Source organism: Dicentrarchus labrax, unplaced genomic scaffold, assembly GCF_905237075.1.
Source record: "Dicentrarchus labrax unplaced genomic scaffold, dlabrax2021, whole genome shotgun sequence".
Lineage (NCBI taxonomy): Eukaryota > Metazoa > Chordata > Actinopteri > Moronidae > Dicentrarchus > Dicentrarchus labrax.
In genome coordinates, this window is record NW_026136721.1 from 3,054,995 (window position 1) to 3,072,158 (window position 17,164).

Consider the following 17,164-nt stretch of genomic DNA (forward strand, 5'->3'; position numbering starts at 1 on the left):
ACAGCCAGTGTCTAATGCAGCCCTGAGAGTGAAAATTAAAATGTGTGAATTACTCGCTGACGCTGAAGTTGGCAAAATACACCCATTCGCGAAGCTACAACTAATCCATTCTCTAACACCACCACAGGAGGTTCCTGTAGCTCCCACAACACCAACAGAGAGATTTGTCCTCTCTGTGGCTGATGGTGCAACGCCTGCAGGAGTCGCATTTTCTCAGCTTTTATTCATATTATATCAATAATTTAAGTTCATAAAAAGAGGACCTTCAATATCTGGATCTTGTAGCACATAAAAAATAAGATGTGTCAGAGCACTCTCTGGTATAGAGAGGCAAACACCACTGCTAGTTCAGCTGTTGATCATTGCTCGTTCTGTGTTTTCTCATGGTGGACTTTACCTGTAAAAATCCAGAAACACAGTCAGATGTAAAGACCATCATCAGTCTGGTCACTTTAATTATGTCCATTATGCTGTCACTGTCAGCCATTTGCAGCAGTTTGTCAAGCTATATGTAATAGATTTCAGAGTATGGCCTGTCATGAAACTATAAGAGCACGAGTAGGTAGGCCAAGTTGGGGGGGCTGTAGAACAAAAAGGTCAGAGCAAAACATTAACTTAATAAAATATAAAGGATGTTAGAGCATTAATAACCCACAGTGTGTGAACGCCACCTGGGCCACTTGCAATATTAAAATACCACGTTTGTGTTAATTCATCAATAATGTAACATTCTGAATGGGTCAATGCATCAGGACCCAGGACTTAAACTTGTATTAGCTTGTGTTAACTGGTGTTTTTCTGTTGTGGCATTGCTACGTAGTCAGGTTTGATTCCTTTGAGTACATTTCCCCTTGAGAATGCTGATTTGTCTCCCATGAAGTAACCGGTTCCCACAGTATGAATGCCTACTGTATGTTGGAGGTGGGGGGGTAAACGTGGCACCGCCTTGTAGTTTTGGGCTGGAGTATCCCAAGGTATTAGTAATTAATTTTTCACTGAATCTTTGGTGGATTAACTGAACAGTATTACTGGATTTTCTCTTGTGTTGCAATCAACACATGGAATATTAATGAAAGAGGGAATGACTGTGTGACGTTTGCCGTCCTGGGGAATAGTGGCAGAGTGAGACCTCTCACTTTCTCTGTGCTAAAGCGCAGCTAGCTTTTATTTTGATAGGAGGGGTGAAGATAGACAGGAAACGGGAGAGAGAGAGAGAGAGAGAGAGAGAGAGAGAGAGAGAGAGAGAGAGAGAGAGAGAGAGAGGAGGGATGACATGCAGCAAAGGTTGGATATTGAACCAATACTGCTACCCTGCGCCCCCTTAACAAGGCTTTTATTGCATTGTAACAAAGGCAAACTCACTGTAGAAAGATAAGGCTGGCAGATGTAAATATTGTGCAGGACTTTAACTTGCTAAGGAAAATTTTCTATTCTGGTAACAAGTGGAGTCTGTTAGTGAGAAGGAGTCTGTCTTTACCTCCTGATTGTTCCCTCAGAGGGGCGGTACTTAACCTTTGAGAACCTTTTGCTTACTCAGGCTGTTAACCCAGGGAAAGGCAGGGTCAGAGGTCAACCATGTGCCTTCAGTAAGGAATTGAAGACTATATGTATCTTGTACACCTGTAACTTTAACATCCTCAACATAACATCACTAGTAGTCACAGATATGGAAGCAAATCAACACAAATGAGACTAACATTTTATTTTCACAACAAAATTTATTAGAAGAATAGTGGTTTTGAAAAGAAGGTTCTAGCATCCAGTGAATACTACCTTACACAACATTACAGCTGAAATGTGTGGCAAAAAATGGCAATTTTCTTTTTTACCAAATTGAATATAACATAACCAGTAAAATATTTTACACATGCACAAAGACAGATCTAATCAGCGTCGCCTGACGTTCAATGCAAAATGAGGTTAAAAAAAAAAAAGATTGTAGGAAATCAAATCATCATCTTTCATATTTTTGTCAAACAAAAAATCACGGACATTATGACACAATTTATTATTCATCAGCCCAATCAGAAAATCAGATTTTGCATTCAAAACAGGGAGAGAGAAAGAGAAAATATAATAGTGCAGTCAATCAAACTAAAACCAATTATTGTGATCCTTGTTAAGTGCTCATTTACATGGACATCGATAATATAAGCCTAGAAGAATAAAAGTCCAACTCACAAGGTACAAAATAAGAACAAAAACAAAAAATATTGTACATAAATAAAACTACAATATGAGAAAAATATTTTTTAAATTATACAATTTCTTGTCAAACTGTAAACAGTAGATATTGAAAAAATGAGGTCCATTGGGGTATTTGGAGAACCTGTGTGTAGTGTGTAAGTGTACGTGTGTGTGTTTATGTGTTTATGAGAGGTACAGTCCAGGTGGGACCAAATTGTGAAAGGGGGCTTGGGCGTCCTGAGCATCGGCACAGCGCCCCCTAGGGCCCGCTGGACTGAAGGAATGAGGTATATCGTCAAACCCAAAAACAAAATCTCAGCGGAAAAGAGGAAAAAGCCCAGCAGGCCCTGCAGTGGGGCATTCAGCCACCCGTTAAGAACCGAAGGTGAGATTATGAAACGTTAGAAACCTCAGCAGGACAGAAATGGAGACTGAAGGAAATAAGAGGTTTGTTGTTCTACCAAAACTAGAGTCCAACCCCCTGGACAACACTTCCTGCGTCTACCCAAATACCACAAGCTGTTTCCAACCCAATCAGAGCTGTCTCTATCACAACAAAATCCGGTTACTACCAAAATCAACATCAGGAATGTAGAAAGTAATCTTAAAAGAGTTCTTACAACATGAAATACAACTTATTTTATAAGAGTTTTAACACAGTTCTCGTCAAACGTCACTGATTTGATTGTTGTAAGAGGTACAAAATTTAGGCAAAATTCAAAATACACTCCTGTCCCTCCAGACCAGGCCAATAAATAACTGCTTTTGCATGACTAGATCAAAATCAGACTCTAGGGTCTACAAGAGACTTCCAAAGCCAAGCTATGTGCAGCGACACAAACACTTAGTGACATACAGCAGAGGTTTCAACCAATCACAGCAAAGAAGAGTGGTTGTCAAACAAAAGTCAAAGAACAAATGAGAACCTTTTCACCGAGAACTGCAAAACAGATCTCTCTGCTCCAGTTTGACTCGCCTCGTTCCTTCGCAGCTCTGCAAGCTTAGCTGAGCGCCACCATCTTCCCGGTTTCACTTGCGGTGAGAGAGGCTTGCTTAGTTTTCCCTGAAGCGTTAGAAGAACTAAAGGCAGATCTGTCACATTCCTCTGTTGTGTGTAACTCCATTGGTGGCGGAGAGAAAGAACTTAGTTAGCACTTAAACCAGACGGATACCTGAACATGGCGTACAGTAACTGCAGCGTTCTCCGGTTTTTAAACCAACATACTGTATTAAGGATTGTGGAGGCTATTTAAAAGCCAAACCACTGTTTTGTGCACTTGTATGAAATGTTTGTTTTGAGAGGTCAGCTTGGTGTAAGTCATCTTTCCGTTGGTGCTTTGTAGCCACACAATACCAGATGGCTGCGTCGGTCCTCGGCACAGAGTAAAAGCCATGGCACCGGACGCAAGTCAGAGAGAGAACAGAGTGCAAACAAAGACTCAGCAGTCCTAAACTGAGAAGAAGATTAACATTCATACAATACTAAAAAAATCCAGAGATGAAAAAAATAAAGAAGAGACAGCTAAAGGATAGAAAAAAGGGAAGTTATCCCGTGAGTAGAATACAAAATAACAAAACTCTGACGTCGAGAAAACTGCTTCTGATCGTTTAAGATTTTGGCTGTAATTTTCGTCTTCATAGAAACAGGCTATTGAAAATAAACCATAGTTAAGGTTGATCACTGCTAGGCCTCGGTGTAGATTAAGTACCTGAATAAGAGTGAGAGCAGTGTTGTTAAGGGTCCCTGAGGGTGTCTGTGTAATGTAATTTGGGTCTGTAAGGTGCCCAGAGAGAGGCATCTTTTCCTACAGACAACAGGATACGTTCAGAGATGCAATTCTTCAATCTTGGATGCTGTTCCATTGAGTTACCCTAAGACCACAGGTAGATTAATGATCCTTCAAAAACAGCTCTCAGGCCAAAATATGGTTGAAGAACAACTGAGAAAAATCAAAAAGCGCAAGCTTTTCACATTATTTCTGACACAGCCACACAGATTCACACTCATACACACTTTTTTTGTTACTTTACACGAGGAAAAAAATGATTGCAAAAGAGCTTTAGCCAAAAACCACTACGAAAGCTGTTGCAGTGACAAACAAACACCTTAGGTGCTCCTTCTTCTCAGGAAAGGGACTTTTTCTTAGGGGCAATATTTTTATATTCAAAACATCAGAATCTGTCCTGCGGACAACATCCAAAAAAGCGCTTTTGGATTAACCAGCCTCTTTAAACCAAAGGACTGATACAGGGGTATGTACACCAGCATGCAAAAATATTGAGAGGGTCAGCGTTCACGAAACCGTCAGTCACTCCCGGCAAAGCTCGAGGGAGATACGTTTTCTAATGACTTCACTGTATGTTGGGTCCCATAGAAAACCTGAACAGGATCATCACCCCTCCTCCACTTCCTTCATTAAACAGTCTTTACTTTTTTAGACATAAAAACACACAAACCGTTCCTCCTCAGTGCCTTCAATATACAGTTCCGCCTCACCTGTGAAAAAGACAGGCGAGGGTTGATGGGTAAAGCAGTTCTATTTACAACTGTCCTGAAGACATCCCCCCCCCCCCACAACCCTTCAGCACCCCCAATGTGACTTTCACGTCCAAGTCATCTTCATAAATATGCCGTCTTTACAGTATCCACTTCGGGAAATGCCCACCCCCGCCCTCCCGTTTTCACATAATCAGGCTTAAAAAGACTACAACTACACTAGACCCTAGTTCCACTACTTCTTCTGTTAACAAAAAACTCGCCCTGCCCCCTTTGCCCTATGCTACATCATGGGGAAATAACAAGCAAGAACAGAGTAAGAAAACGAACACCAAAAGCAACAACGTGGGAGTGATTTTATCTAACATACTGCACTGGACTTCTGTATTGTTTCCCTGAATCATTAATGGAAAAGGCTCATCCTTTTCCTTTTCAAGATAAAAGTATATGACATTAGAGATTTGTATATACATATGCATTTGTGTTTGTGTGTCTGTGTGGGGCTTGTATAGGTATATCTATGTGCACATATAGAGTATTTCTTATTCTTAAATATGTATACTTAAATTAGAGGTTAGTTGTGTTTGCGTTTTTTTACATTCAGTTTTGAACAACGATAAAGAGTAGATAAGTAGATAAAGAGGTATGCAAAAGGAACAACATGGGGACTTTGTGGGTTCAAGTGTTCCATGTATTGGCCTTCAGTCTTTAAACAAACCCACTTTTCAAATCAGAAGACAGAAGGATTTTTTGCTTTTATGAAAGCCCATCAATTGCAGGGATTTTAATGGTATCTTCTGTGGAGCTCTTTTGAAAATTGTGATGCATCAAATTGTTTTTTTAAAACCTTCTTTCTGTCTTTAACTGAAGGACGCAAGGTGGGCTGCGATAAGGTTTAAAGACCAAGAATATTCACAAATCAAAAGAACAGAACACATATGAGGATGTGAAACCAAAGCGGTATATAAAAATCTATGGAACCTCCACTGGGAGCTACAGACTGCATGGCAAAAGAAGCAATAGGGGGAATCAAAGACAAAGGACAGTAGATGAAAGTGTTGATGGACAGGATGTGACGATATGTGGAGGTTGTCAAGGTTACATGGATTTCTTTTCTGAGGTATTCTGTGTTGTAAGTTTTTTTTTCTTCTTTACATTTTTGCACACCAAGAAACACCAAGATGGAAAACATTATCAAAGACTGAAAGAAAGAACAAACACTCAGCGTTACTTTCCCAAACGCAGATTCAGTGAAAGCACTTGGTTTTCTGTTTTTATGAGCAGCTTTCCATAATTTTGACCTTTGGGAAGGCAACAGTCCAAGTCTTGTAAGTTAGATCTCCAGAGGACCACCGAGGTGGACCGCTAAGTTAGCTCCGCATGAGCCTCCCCTGCTAAGAGTTATTCATATTTACAATCCTTGCTGTTTATAAAGCACTGAAAAAGTATTTGGCTGAAAATAATGTACAGAATCAGTCACAAATAATAAAAAAGGCTTTTCAAAGACCCCTTTTAAGTGATGATGTTCTGGCTTTTTACGAGTCAACTTCAACCAGATGAGTTTGAGGTGTTCTACAAAAGAGTTTCTGAATAGTTTCTGTTTTGGCAGTGGGAATCATCTGCATGACATTTAATCTTTTGTACTGCCAAACTTCCTGGCTGAGGACTGAACTTCGATATCTGCTCACCGAATGCCGGCCTGTCTGACCTGACTATCGATCGTGCTCATAAGCCAGTGTTGCTCCTCAGCACAACTATAAATACACTGGCTGGTGTGGTTATCTGCATGTAGTGTAGACTTCACAACTGACAGGTAACGGAAAAGGTAAAGTTTAAATGCAGAAGACGTCATAACTTCAAAGACGGCAAAAATAAGCTACAAGAGGATCACAGCAATGCACTGGCTATTTAAACAAAGCACAACCCTGCTCATTAGCTGATTTTTTAGAAATAGTTTTTACATTTTTCAACACAGAAACTAAAAATCAAGCCTGAGCCCGTTACCCCGAAACATCAAAACGAGAGATCAGAGACATCATACAACATTAATGGCTAAACCTTTAAAATATTGAGTCTCTTTTGTGGAGAGAATTCATGAAATTTTCACCAAGGCTGAAATATTAACCGCCTGCCAATCATACTGTGTGTATGTAGTATGTTAGTGTGTTTTTTCCTAAAAACAGTTCTCAATATTGCAGAGGATAATGACCACACTAGTTGCTGAAAGAACCTCAAGTCTTAACCCTGTCTTAAAAAATCTGCAAGTTCCTCTTCAGAGGACAGCATGGCAAAGCCTCTGTGAAAAGATAAGAGAACAAAAAAGAAAGGTAGGAGGAAGACCATGATCAGATGCCTCTGGACCATGTATATAATCCCAAGAGGCAGCAATGAGGTTTATCAAAAGGCCTGGTGAGAGGTGAAGGACCTGGGGCTGCCAGCAACACCCTATCTCTCCTGGGACAAACAAGGGTCTGTCAGCCCCACGGCGCTCACGCTTCAGTGGCCAAGAATGCTGAGAGGATGACAAATAGTTAGGGGGCAAAGGTGAAGGGAAGGGGAAGGTAGGAGTTTATGACTTTTCATCAAAGAAAGTGACAATAAAATCAAACGTTTACAGGGGTGTGGAAGCGGATGCGTGGCCCTACCCGGCCACCTACGGCAGTGCAGCAGCATCACGGTGTATCTCCAGAAACTTCACACTTTTGAGTGACAGGACAATCAAGATCTGACACCTTTCTTTGAGGAAAAACAAGAAAAGGAGAACGCAATGGTCAGCAAACAATCAGAGGATACTATGTCTTCGAGGACCGCCAGCGGGAGACCTGACAAATCATCCAGCTAAGTCTTTGCTGCATTTAACTTTAATCAAAACCCTTCCGAACCAGCTGACCTGACCTCAAAAGTTTATAAGGCCTAGAAATGCTGTGAAATGCTCGAAATGGTACTTAACTTGAAACAACTGACTATACTTTCATTTTCAAATCGACTTTGTGCAACTGACTGACTCCTGAATAAGTCGCCACCTGAAAAGATCCCCACAGGCAAGTCCTGACAGACTGAGGTAGCAGAAACAACAGAGAGCATCTCAGAGACAAGCAAAGAGAAGGACAAATACATGCTCGGAGATGCTCTCACATGGATACAAATGAGAGCAAGACAGAGTCTTGTAAACTGAAGGGAGAGGACATGAAAAAAGAATAACCGACATTCTGTGGTAAATATTTGTTTGCCAGTGTTGGACAAAGATCTTCTATAATCGTGTCTTCTGTCAATAGCATTTCCTTTGAAAATGCACAGGACAATGCCGGATGAATTAATTAAAAAGCAGTATCTACACATTACGGCTACTATTTTTTGCAACAAGATAGCATCACATCTCCAAAATTCTCTAACCCAAAACCTCCACGCTCATGTGCGAATGCAGGAGATAAACCACTACTAGCAGAGCTGTATTTGAGTTCAGACAAACAGACACCAGCTGGTCCATGTAGGTGGCTCTACAGGGCCAGACACACCTCCACATGGAAACAATGCTGCAAGATTGTCATGGCAACACACAAGGGCACCTTATTAAATCTATCACAGAGCATTTTGACCAGATTTCCTTCACACAGCCCTGGCTTTTATTTTCAAAATTTTCTTTTTGAACCTGCACATCACGTCTGATATTTTGTCTCTAATAACACCCTTCCTTCTCTAAGTGGAGTTTCAAATCAACTGTGGCATCTTTTAGTCGCAATGTACCAAAGTAACGTTTGTTTGTGAAGTGAATTTCAGCATCGTTCCATTAAAAGCCTGTTGTTTAACTGTGGCGTGGGGGTGGGGATGGCGACCTTCAGCGGCCTTTATTCTTCTGTACTCACTTAGATTTTATCTTTGCACTCCCATCCACCTCCTCAGATAGCCATGTCTATCTGACAGTCTGTCTTTCTGCCATCTGTAAGGAGGCTTTCTGACGAGGCGGAGGGGTGAGACGCACGCCAGCACCACGGGCTCGTCGGAGGCGAGAACAGCCAGTGTGAGAAAATGTCTGCCTGCGAGGCTTTCACAGTACAACATAATCACAGGGACGGGGGGCTGGGAATTTAAGCCAACAAATTTGACCTGAATATCACGTGACATTTTGCTTCGACAGAAGAATGTCATTCTTGAAGCAACTGCTCTGTGATTAACTCGGGTGGTTAGATTAAATGTGATTAAGAAACCAACCCTTAACGATTAGATTTGAGATTGTGATTCGAGTCTTCAAAAGGCACTCCTGATTCCACTGATTGAAGAACAACAAATATAATAACTTATTCCTGGCGGCCCCATCAGATTAAATGTGAGTATGAAGTGAAGTGTGGTCAAGTAGATTATTGAACCTGGATGGAAATTTGGAAATCAACAGCTTTGAGTGACGTCAACGTAGTGAAACCAGGCTGCGGTTTGAAAACCTCATAAAAATATTCAAAATCTCCCTGTAAATGTGTTGATTTTCTTATTTTCAAAGCACACAAAGGTGTAGAATTTCAATATCCTAATCTAGTTTTCAGACAGTTTTGATTAATAAGTAACACTATGCATTCTCTCACTTTATCCGAGTTAGAATTATGGCTCAAAATCAACACTTAAAGTGAAGAATTTACGTTTTGGAAGCAAATCTTTTTGACTGAGTCCAGAATCAAAACTAACGAGCCCATGCCAAAAATTATTGTTTAATAAAATATAACGGAAGGAAGTGAAGGTGTCTGTTGTGTTGATTGCTGCAGATCAGCACCATTCGAGAGGCGTGTCTGGCCTTTAAGATCTGTACTCAGCTCTGCTTTCAAAGCCAGCCTGATACTGAGCGACTGCTTGTCACATCTTCACAAATGCTTTGACATTTACAACACTTGGCATCGCACTCCACGACAGAGGAGTTGCACATTTTAACAGAAAAAAAATGACAGCATGTTGAAGCTTACAACACACGAGGAGAATTGTAACTGTCAGTCCATGTGCTGCTTATTATTTTTTTTAAATGCACCCCAGAGTAGGATAGATATAGACAGTCTTCTTGGATATGTAGTTAAGAGAAAAATCCATCGAGAAACACACACAGTTCCTCTGATGGGGATTTAAGCCTAGCCCTGGACTAAACACTGAAAAACAACTTTAATCCAAGTCTCTGGACTGGAAACCTGACCCAAAACATATAGCTGCTGGCGATGTTCTTTGCATTCCTGCATCTATTTCTTTAGCTTGTAGTGTCGATTGTGTCTTCAGGTGGAGAATTTAATTTCTAATTCCAGCATGCAATGCAGCCACAAGACATAACAGGGGAGCAGTTTTTTTTTTGTTTGGTCACAGGTTGGAATGTGAGATTTCATTCTTCAAACTAGAAAATATAGAAAATGTCCCTTTTAAACAGACCTCCTAAATATGAATCTAATTGTAATGTCAAAAGGACATGGCTGCCTTCACAGTAAACTGTAAAACCGCGGGCAATCACTGACGGCAGCAGAAACAGACGGCAGGTTGAAGGAAAGGATGTAAAAAGGAGAAACTTAAATTATAACAAACATAACTGCAGGAATGAACAACATAAAATATAACTTGAGGAAGGATTTTTCCTTTAACAAAACGATTGGTAGGTTGATTAAAAAAAGGACGAAAAGCAGTCTTTGTTGAAAGCACAAAAAAAAACAAAGGGATTTTCACAGAGGCAGTGCCTGCATTGTCCCAGTGTGCCAGATCAAAATCAGCCAGCAGGGCTGATGTCCTGCAGGCTGTGGACAAAACACACCCACCTGCTTCTAAAAGAGAAAACGACTCCCAGCTTCATAATTATACATATAACCCGCCCACACAAAGTGTGGCTACCTGATGAGGAGGGAGAGTGTATGTTGCTGTAGGTGCGTCATGTCTCTATATGTGTGTGTGCGTTCTGCTCTTCCACGGCTGCATGTGCTAGAGAGAATACAGCATTGTATTCACAGAAACCTGGCTTCTTGCTTTTAAAGAATTTGTCTTTTCTTTTTTATAAGAAAACAAAACAAAAGGAAAGGAAGATGTCATCAGAATAGCAACAGTACGAACGACGACAACAAGAAACGACAATTATTCAAAAACTGCTTCCGTCGGTTACATCTAAAAATCTGGAAACGAACCGTACTAAAAATCCTGATTCTTCGTTGTGTGTGTGTGTTTCTAATGTACAATCAGCTGCTTTGAAGTGGTCGGACCTGAGGTATAAATGACAACCAGATATGCAGCGTGACACAAAAAGAAATAGCAGAAACCTCTCTGCAGAGAGGAGCATGGCAATCATATACATTATGGGAGTTTCTTTCCTGGTAGCCCACACCATCACACACCATCCTGAAACAACATGGCACGTCATGTGGCGTCTACTAAGTGAGGTTACAGTAGTTGCTGTTCGACATTTTTTTCTTTTATCACGTTTTTGACAGTCTTTCACTCAGAAGAAAAAACATAAAAATAAAATAAAATGAAAACCAACCTGAAAAGCAAAAGAGAAATAGATTGGCTTACCTGAAGATGCAAAAACAGTAAATTAATACATATATAAGTATATAGGTTTTTTTCATTTTCATCATATAAAAGGTACATTTTCCTGTGTGAGGGGTTTGTTTTTGGAATGCAGTGTAAAAGATTTTGGATAGGATATTTTTCTTTTACAAGACAGCAGATAAAGGAAGGTTAACTTGTCCACCTGTCCCCCAATCTCCCCTCTGGGTCTCTGATTTCTCTGGGTATGAGAAATTAAAACTAAATCCCCCTGTCAAGTTTCAACCTGGAGTTATGTTACACCTAAAAACACACAATAAACCAAAAAAGAAAGAAAGAAAGAAAGAAAGAAAGAAAGAAAGAAAGAAAGAAAAAAAAAAACCCTCAATGAACAAAAACACCTTGTTCTTTCTCAGACCAGGGTGGGACCGACCTGACTTATCGCCTCCAGGGTGAAACCAGACGACTGAATCCCAAAATGTTTTGACTTTTAGAAGGAGAAATGAGAGGTTTGAAGCCCCCCCATACCAACCCCATCCAGTGCTAAGAACAGGAATAGCTGTATAATCCCTGTGGGTCTTTCTTTTTCTCAATCTGTTGCTCATTACGTACGTCTAAAAGGTTTGTTGTTGCAAAAAAATACCTGAAAAGAGGTAGGGTGGCAAATATTGGTCAGTCAGACACTTGAAGCGTCTCCCTCCTCCCTTTGCAAGAGAGAGGCGAAACAAAGAAAAGAATAACGAACAGATAAAAGAAAAGAAACAGCGGAGGATACTATATTTCCCAGAGTATCGGCTATCCCTTCGCCAGGCTCCCAGGTAAGGTATACATAAAAGTACGAGGCACGGAAAGGAGTCATTATTCTGAGATTGAGGTATAACACTTGGTCTTTGCTGACCAAGTAGACATATATTTTATATACTGTTTATATAAGTCTATAAATTACATCTAGTACAGGTAGTTATGTCTGCGCCATTTTCCGACTGACAAATATTGCTGCCCATCCCATTGGCTCGATCCTGAGACATTTACAGTACTGAAGGCTACTGTCGCACGCCCGCGTCAGAAAACGACTGCGTTTCCAATGCAAGCAGCGTAAAGTGAAACTAAAAGCAAAAGAATAAAAACAACAGTCTGTTAAAAATGAACTGACAGTGCCATCTTTTTTTGCAGATCACTGTTCTGATTTTGTAAGTTTGAGATATTCAGTTCACTACATTCATTATGTGAGTATTTGTTAATATATATGTATATAAATAGATATATACTGTTCTCTTAAGTATATAATATAGTATGAGGTTTCTTTAAAAACAGCAGAGAGACTCAGTTGCAAGAAGGAGGACTTTTTCGGACAGGCGGAGCCGTTAACCACATGACAACAAACAATCAGAAAACCCAAGAAAAATCAAATGAAATGAAATAAATATACCTTAAATGGCATGCACCTCAGTAGATAGGATGATGGGCACTTTTTAAGCATTTTAAATTACTCATGTTTTTAAAAAGTAATGGCAAATTGATAGCAAAAGCCAAATGTACATTAAAGTTCAAGAATTTCTTGAAGGACAGAAAGTGTTTGTAAAGGATTTAGAGATAGTTTGGCCCTTGAGGAATCGCCCCTCTCAGGGGAATTCAGTGTAAGTGCTGTTGGAGTTTATCCATGCAAACCTGTGCGTTAAGTGCCAATTACATAATTTTTACACATATATTTTCTTTCCTTTTTAGCACAAATCCATGCTTTACATGCATTACATGAAACAGGCTAACAGGCGCCAACAGTGTGCCATGACTTTGTTCTGTTCTGTTATTTTAGAGGGAGGGGACACACTGTAAGTTGTGTTTTGTCAAACTGTATTCACAGCTGGATAAGTGAGCAGCTATCATCACAGGCGTGTTTATAAGAAGTGCTTTACTAGCGACATTGGAGCTTCGATCCTGTTTTAACTATTAGATCAGTGCATTGTCCTTCGCTGGGTCCAACTCAACGCACACAGCAACCTTTTAGACACTTCAAATGCTCAGCATTGTCAAAGTGTTGGACGCATTTAATGCATGACGACCCCTGGAAATACTGTTGTTCCAGGAGTCTTTCTAGAGCTTTTCCCACTGGCCATGCAAACCTGCCAGTCAAGCCAGGGGAGCTACAAATGGTAGCCAATAACCACAGAGGGGAAAATTAAGATTGTATGCAACAGGTAGTAAGTGATTCTAATTCTAATTAGATTCTGATTCAGTCATAATATAGTGAGAGTTTGAGCTTCTCTGGCTCAGGATTAATTGTGTTGAAATCCTCTCATCATAAAATATTCGGTTGGCCCAACCCCCAAAATCAGCCCCCCAAAAAAGTGGTGCATGCCATTTTTAAGAGCGTAATCAAAGAAAAAAACAAATCAAATAAATAAAATGTACAATACATTTCAAAAGGAGTGAATCGTCATCATTTCATCTGAACAGAGAGGTACAATTCTCGTGTTAAAAATCTCACAGACTGGGTGAGCACCAGGCAGTGTTGGGAGCGAAGAACAACATTTACCACAGAGCAAAAAAACAACAAAACATGACAAACAAAAAGCTTTTGTCATCTCCTTCAATCTTTTCCTGATGGAAAATACCAAAAGAGTGTTTTTTTTCTCTTTCCACCTGCGTCCCCTGAGGGATATTCTTTCCCCGCCTGTTAAAACGTGATGATAGTTTTTCTATCCCTGGTGCTTCAGCGGCGAGGGGAGGGAAAGCGACGAGACGACACTACACAAAACTCCACTTGTTCAAGCTGTCGACCATTTTTTTTTCTTTTTTCTTTTTTTTTATGGTGGAGGTAATCGAGAAGGAAAAAAAGAGTAGTTTGGGTCCGAGCTGCAGCTTTCTGAAAGTCTTCACACACTAAAGCTTTTTTCTTCCATCTCTTTGCCCTCGTCATCGCTCCCTGTTCCATATCCCCCAGAGAAGAGCTACACTACATGCATAACCTTAAACAGCTTCCTTTATCTCTTGTTTTTCTCTTATTTTTGAAAAGTGCGATTTTAGAAGTTTAGCGCCGTGAGTTCAACCCCCAAAGCCAACGTCAGTGTTTTCTGTCATTTATCATGATTCATTAGCAGGTATATCTGCTATGGCGCTGCCATTTTTACTCATATGGCCCCCTTTCCGCAGACAAAGCATTAGTGAGAGGTGTCCTCCTGTCTGTCTACTATAGGTCCAACAGGAAATGACCATATTTGAAACCCACAACATCTGTCTCAGTTACCCTGAGTTAAAAATGAGGAGAAAAGAAATCATTCAGAATCATGGATTGGCTTTTACATCATCAGTCATAATAATTTATAATATATTAAATCTGCCTTTCCCTCGCCTCTATTAACTACCCCTCCCCACTGCATATTGCCCACCCACCATCCCAAAATGAACAACCCTCTATAAATGCACATTGTTGTAGTAAACTGCCTTTAAAACTGTCTTTAAAGTTTGAGGGAGAAGAATTTCTTTTAAAACTCATCAGTTAATTCATTTCTGCTTAGATTGATTAGAAAAGGAAAAAAAACAAAACATCAGCAATGTGTTGTTGTTAGCTAAGGCTAGCTTAATAGGAGCTAGATAATCAACTGGATAGCAGCAGGGTTTCACATTCTGATCCTAAAAGGCCTTCATCCAATAAAGATCTCCATGAGGGGATGAGCTCACTTCGGTTACCATTTGGAGGGCAACCTGAAGGCAGCTCCAGCATTCCAGGATCAGCAGTGAGACACTGATAGAGGTCCATGAGGTAGCATTCCGCCTTAAAAACAGCTAATCCACAATCAGATTACCCTTCAACTTGTCCCTTGGCTAAAAAGAGAGTTTTAGAACTTCCTGGGATCTGATTGTGGATCAGCGTACACAGGCGATGTGCACCTCCGACCCGTTGCGAGGTTGCGACTGGGCTTCAGAGACAGACCATAATAAGTGCATGATGCAAGGGCAACAATGCCGAGGTAACCTGGTCTGTAAGCGCCAGACCCAAAGTGTAGTGCAAAAGAAAGCAAAACAAATCAAATGAAAAGATAGAGGAAAAGATGTCAATTATAGAAGTCAGTAGTGTCCACGAAACTCACAAACATGCATCCCTGAATGACTTTTGTGTGTCTTTTCTCATTCAAAAAGGACGGGTTAATGTTGCTTTCGTCCGCACAACGATTAGCAGAATATCTTAAGGAGGAAAGAAAAGGTTTGCAGTTAAAGCGTCATGGCTACCTGGCAATAAGAGAATGGGTTTTGATTCAGAACCCTGGTGAGGAATATCAATGGTATGATTAAACCTTACAGTTTTCTTCAAACGTAGCAGACAGTTCACTTACCAATTTTCAGCTCATACTCCATGAGAGAGGGGAGCAGTAAAGGGACTAATTTATCAGTTTTTAAGGAGTTAATTTTCAACCTTCCCCTCATTTCCCCCCCAAATTGGAATGGTCCAAAATCCAAACTGCATTTATAAGCAGCAACGGTTCAGTGTATCAAGTTCAGAAAAGAGGGGGATTGGGTATTTTGGGCTGAGGATTATCAGCATGCTTATGGAAATTTCATTAATTGTCATTTAACTAATGTCTTTAGCTGCATTTGTTAAGCCCCTGGACATAAAAGCTAAACAAATGCTTACACAGCACCGCTCAAGCGATGCTTGTTAAAAACCATCCGATTAGTCGTTTATCTCCAGTTTGTTTTACGAATCCTCCTCATATTATCCCTGCGTTTGTGCTCACCCAGATACTGCAAAGTAAATTGGCACAAATAAAGCCCCATCCGTTTTCAAATTACTTTAGTCATTTGACTGAGGTTTACATGTGTAAGTTGTTTAGTCGATTGGTTTGAAATTGTCATCGATCTCTTCTTTTACATTGTCCTTGAGCTCAGCAGCTGCCAGCGGCTGGCCGTCATCTCTTGGGGTTGTGGTGGGCATGTTCTCCGACTCAGCAGGAAAATCCTGGCCTCCAGCTTCCATTTTCATCATCAGCTTGAGCTTCTTCTTTGGGGGATTCTTCAGGGTTCCCATGCGCTCCTTGACCTTGTACTCTAAGGTGCTGTGTGGGATCCCGTACATGTTCTGAGCCTTGGACACGCTCATCTTCCCATTCATCACTACTGCAATGGCCTCTTCCAGGATCTCGCTATTGTACTGGCGATAACGGCCCCTCTTCTTCCTCGGCTGCTTGGAGTTTGGGTCCCCTTCCACGTCGGAGGTGGAGTATGCTGGCCCGGAACTTGAGTGGTCTATGTCAGAGCTCCAGTAGTCAGATGCCCCATCCAGCAGGCTTCCAAGGCTCCCTCCCCTGCGGTTCTGTTTGGGCAGGATGGCTCTCAGCTTCCGGCTCAGGCTGTTCTCCCCATGCCCACCACTCCCAACCCCCATGCCACCAAAGCCGTACAGCTCAGAGGCATGGGAGTCCCAGGAGAGATCCATGCCTCGAACTTGAGGAATCTTTAGGTCGACTGGAGGTGAGTGGCCCTGGTCTCTCTTGCCCTCATTGTGGTGGTGCTGGGCCTTGGAGACCTGATTGTGATGGTGGAGGGAACTTTTGAAAGAGAAGGCTCCGTGGTGGTGATTCTCCAGGAATGTAGGCAGGTCTTTGAGGTCGCTGAGGGCCCCGCTCAGAGCTCCACTGGCCTGCTTTAGCTTCAGCAGGCTGTCGATATGGGCCTTGCTTCCCCAGAAAGAGGGAGAGCTTTTCTGGCCAAGCAAGGAGTGGCACTGCCCGTGATTGAGCAAGCCAGCTGACTCTAAATTAGCCAGTGAAAGAGCAGCAGGCTGGCTCAGGAGGCGGTGCTTCTGGCTGAGGAGTTCTTCCTTGATTCGCAGTGAGCGGGCCAGTGGGGGCTTAAAAGAGTTGGAATTGACGTAGTTCTCCCTCAGGCCATCCTGCAAGCTTCTCTGCAGCAGGCCATCCTCCTCATCCACCTCTGGCAGGGTCTGTTCCACTTTGAGGGAACGTCTGGATGGAGACAAAAGAGGCCAATTTA

The 17,164-nt window shown here is 41.3% G+C and overlaps 1 protein-coding gene across 1 annotated transcript in view; it reads right to left on the reverse strand.

Annotated features, from left to right (window-relative positions):
- Positions 1-1,698: 1,698 nt before the first annotated feature.
- Positions 1,699-17,164, reverse strand: part of lcor (ligand dependent nuclear receptor corepressor) — a 92,083-nt gene continuing 76,617 nt past the window's right edge. The window contains exon 7 of the mRNA XM_051385057.1: positions 1,699-17,136. Within this exon, the coding sequence (XP_051241017.1) occupies positions 16,002-17,136 (1,135 nt within the window). The 3' untranslated portion in view covers positions 1,699-16,001. The remainder of the gene's footprint in view (positions 17,137-17,164) is intronic.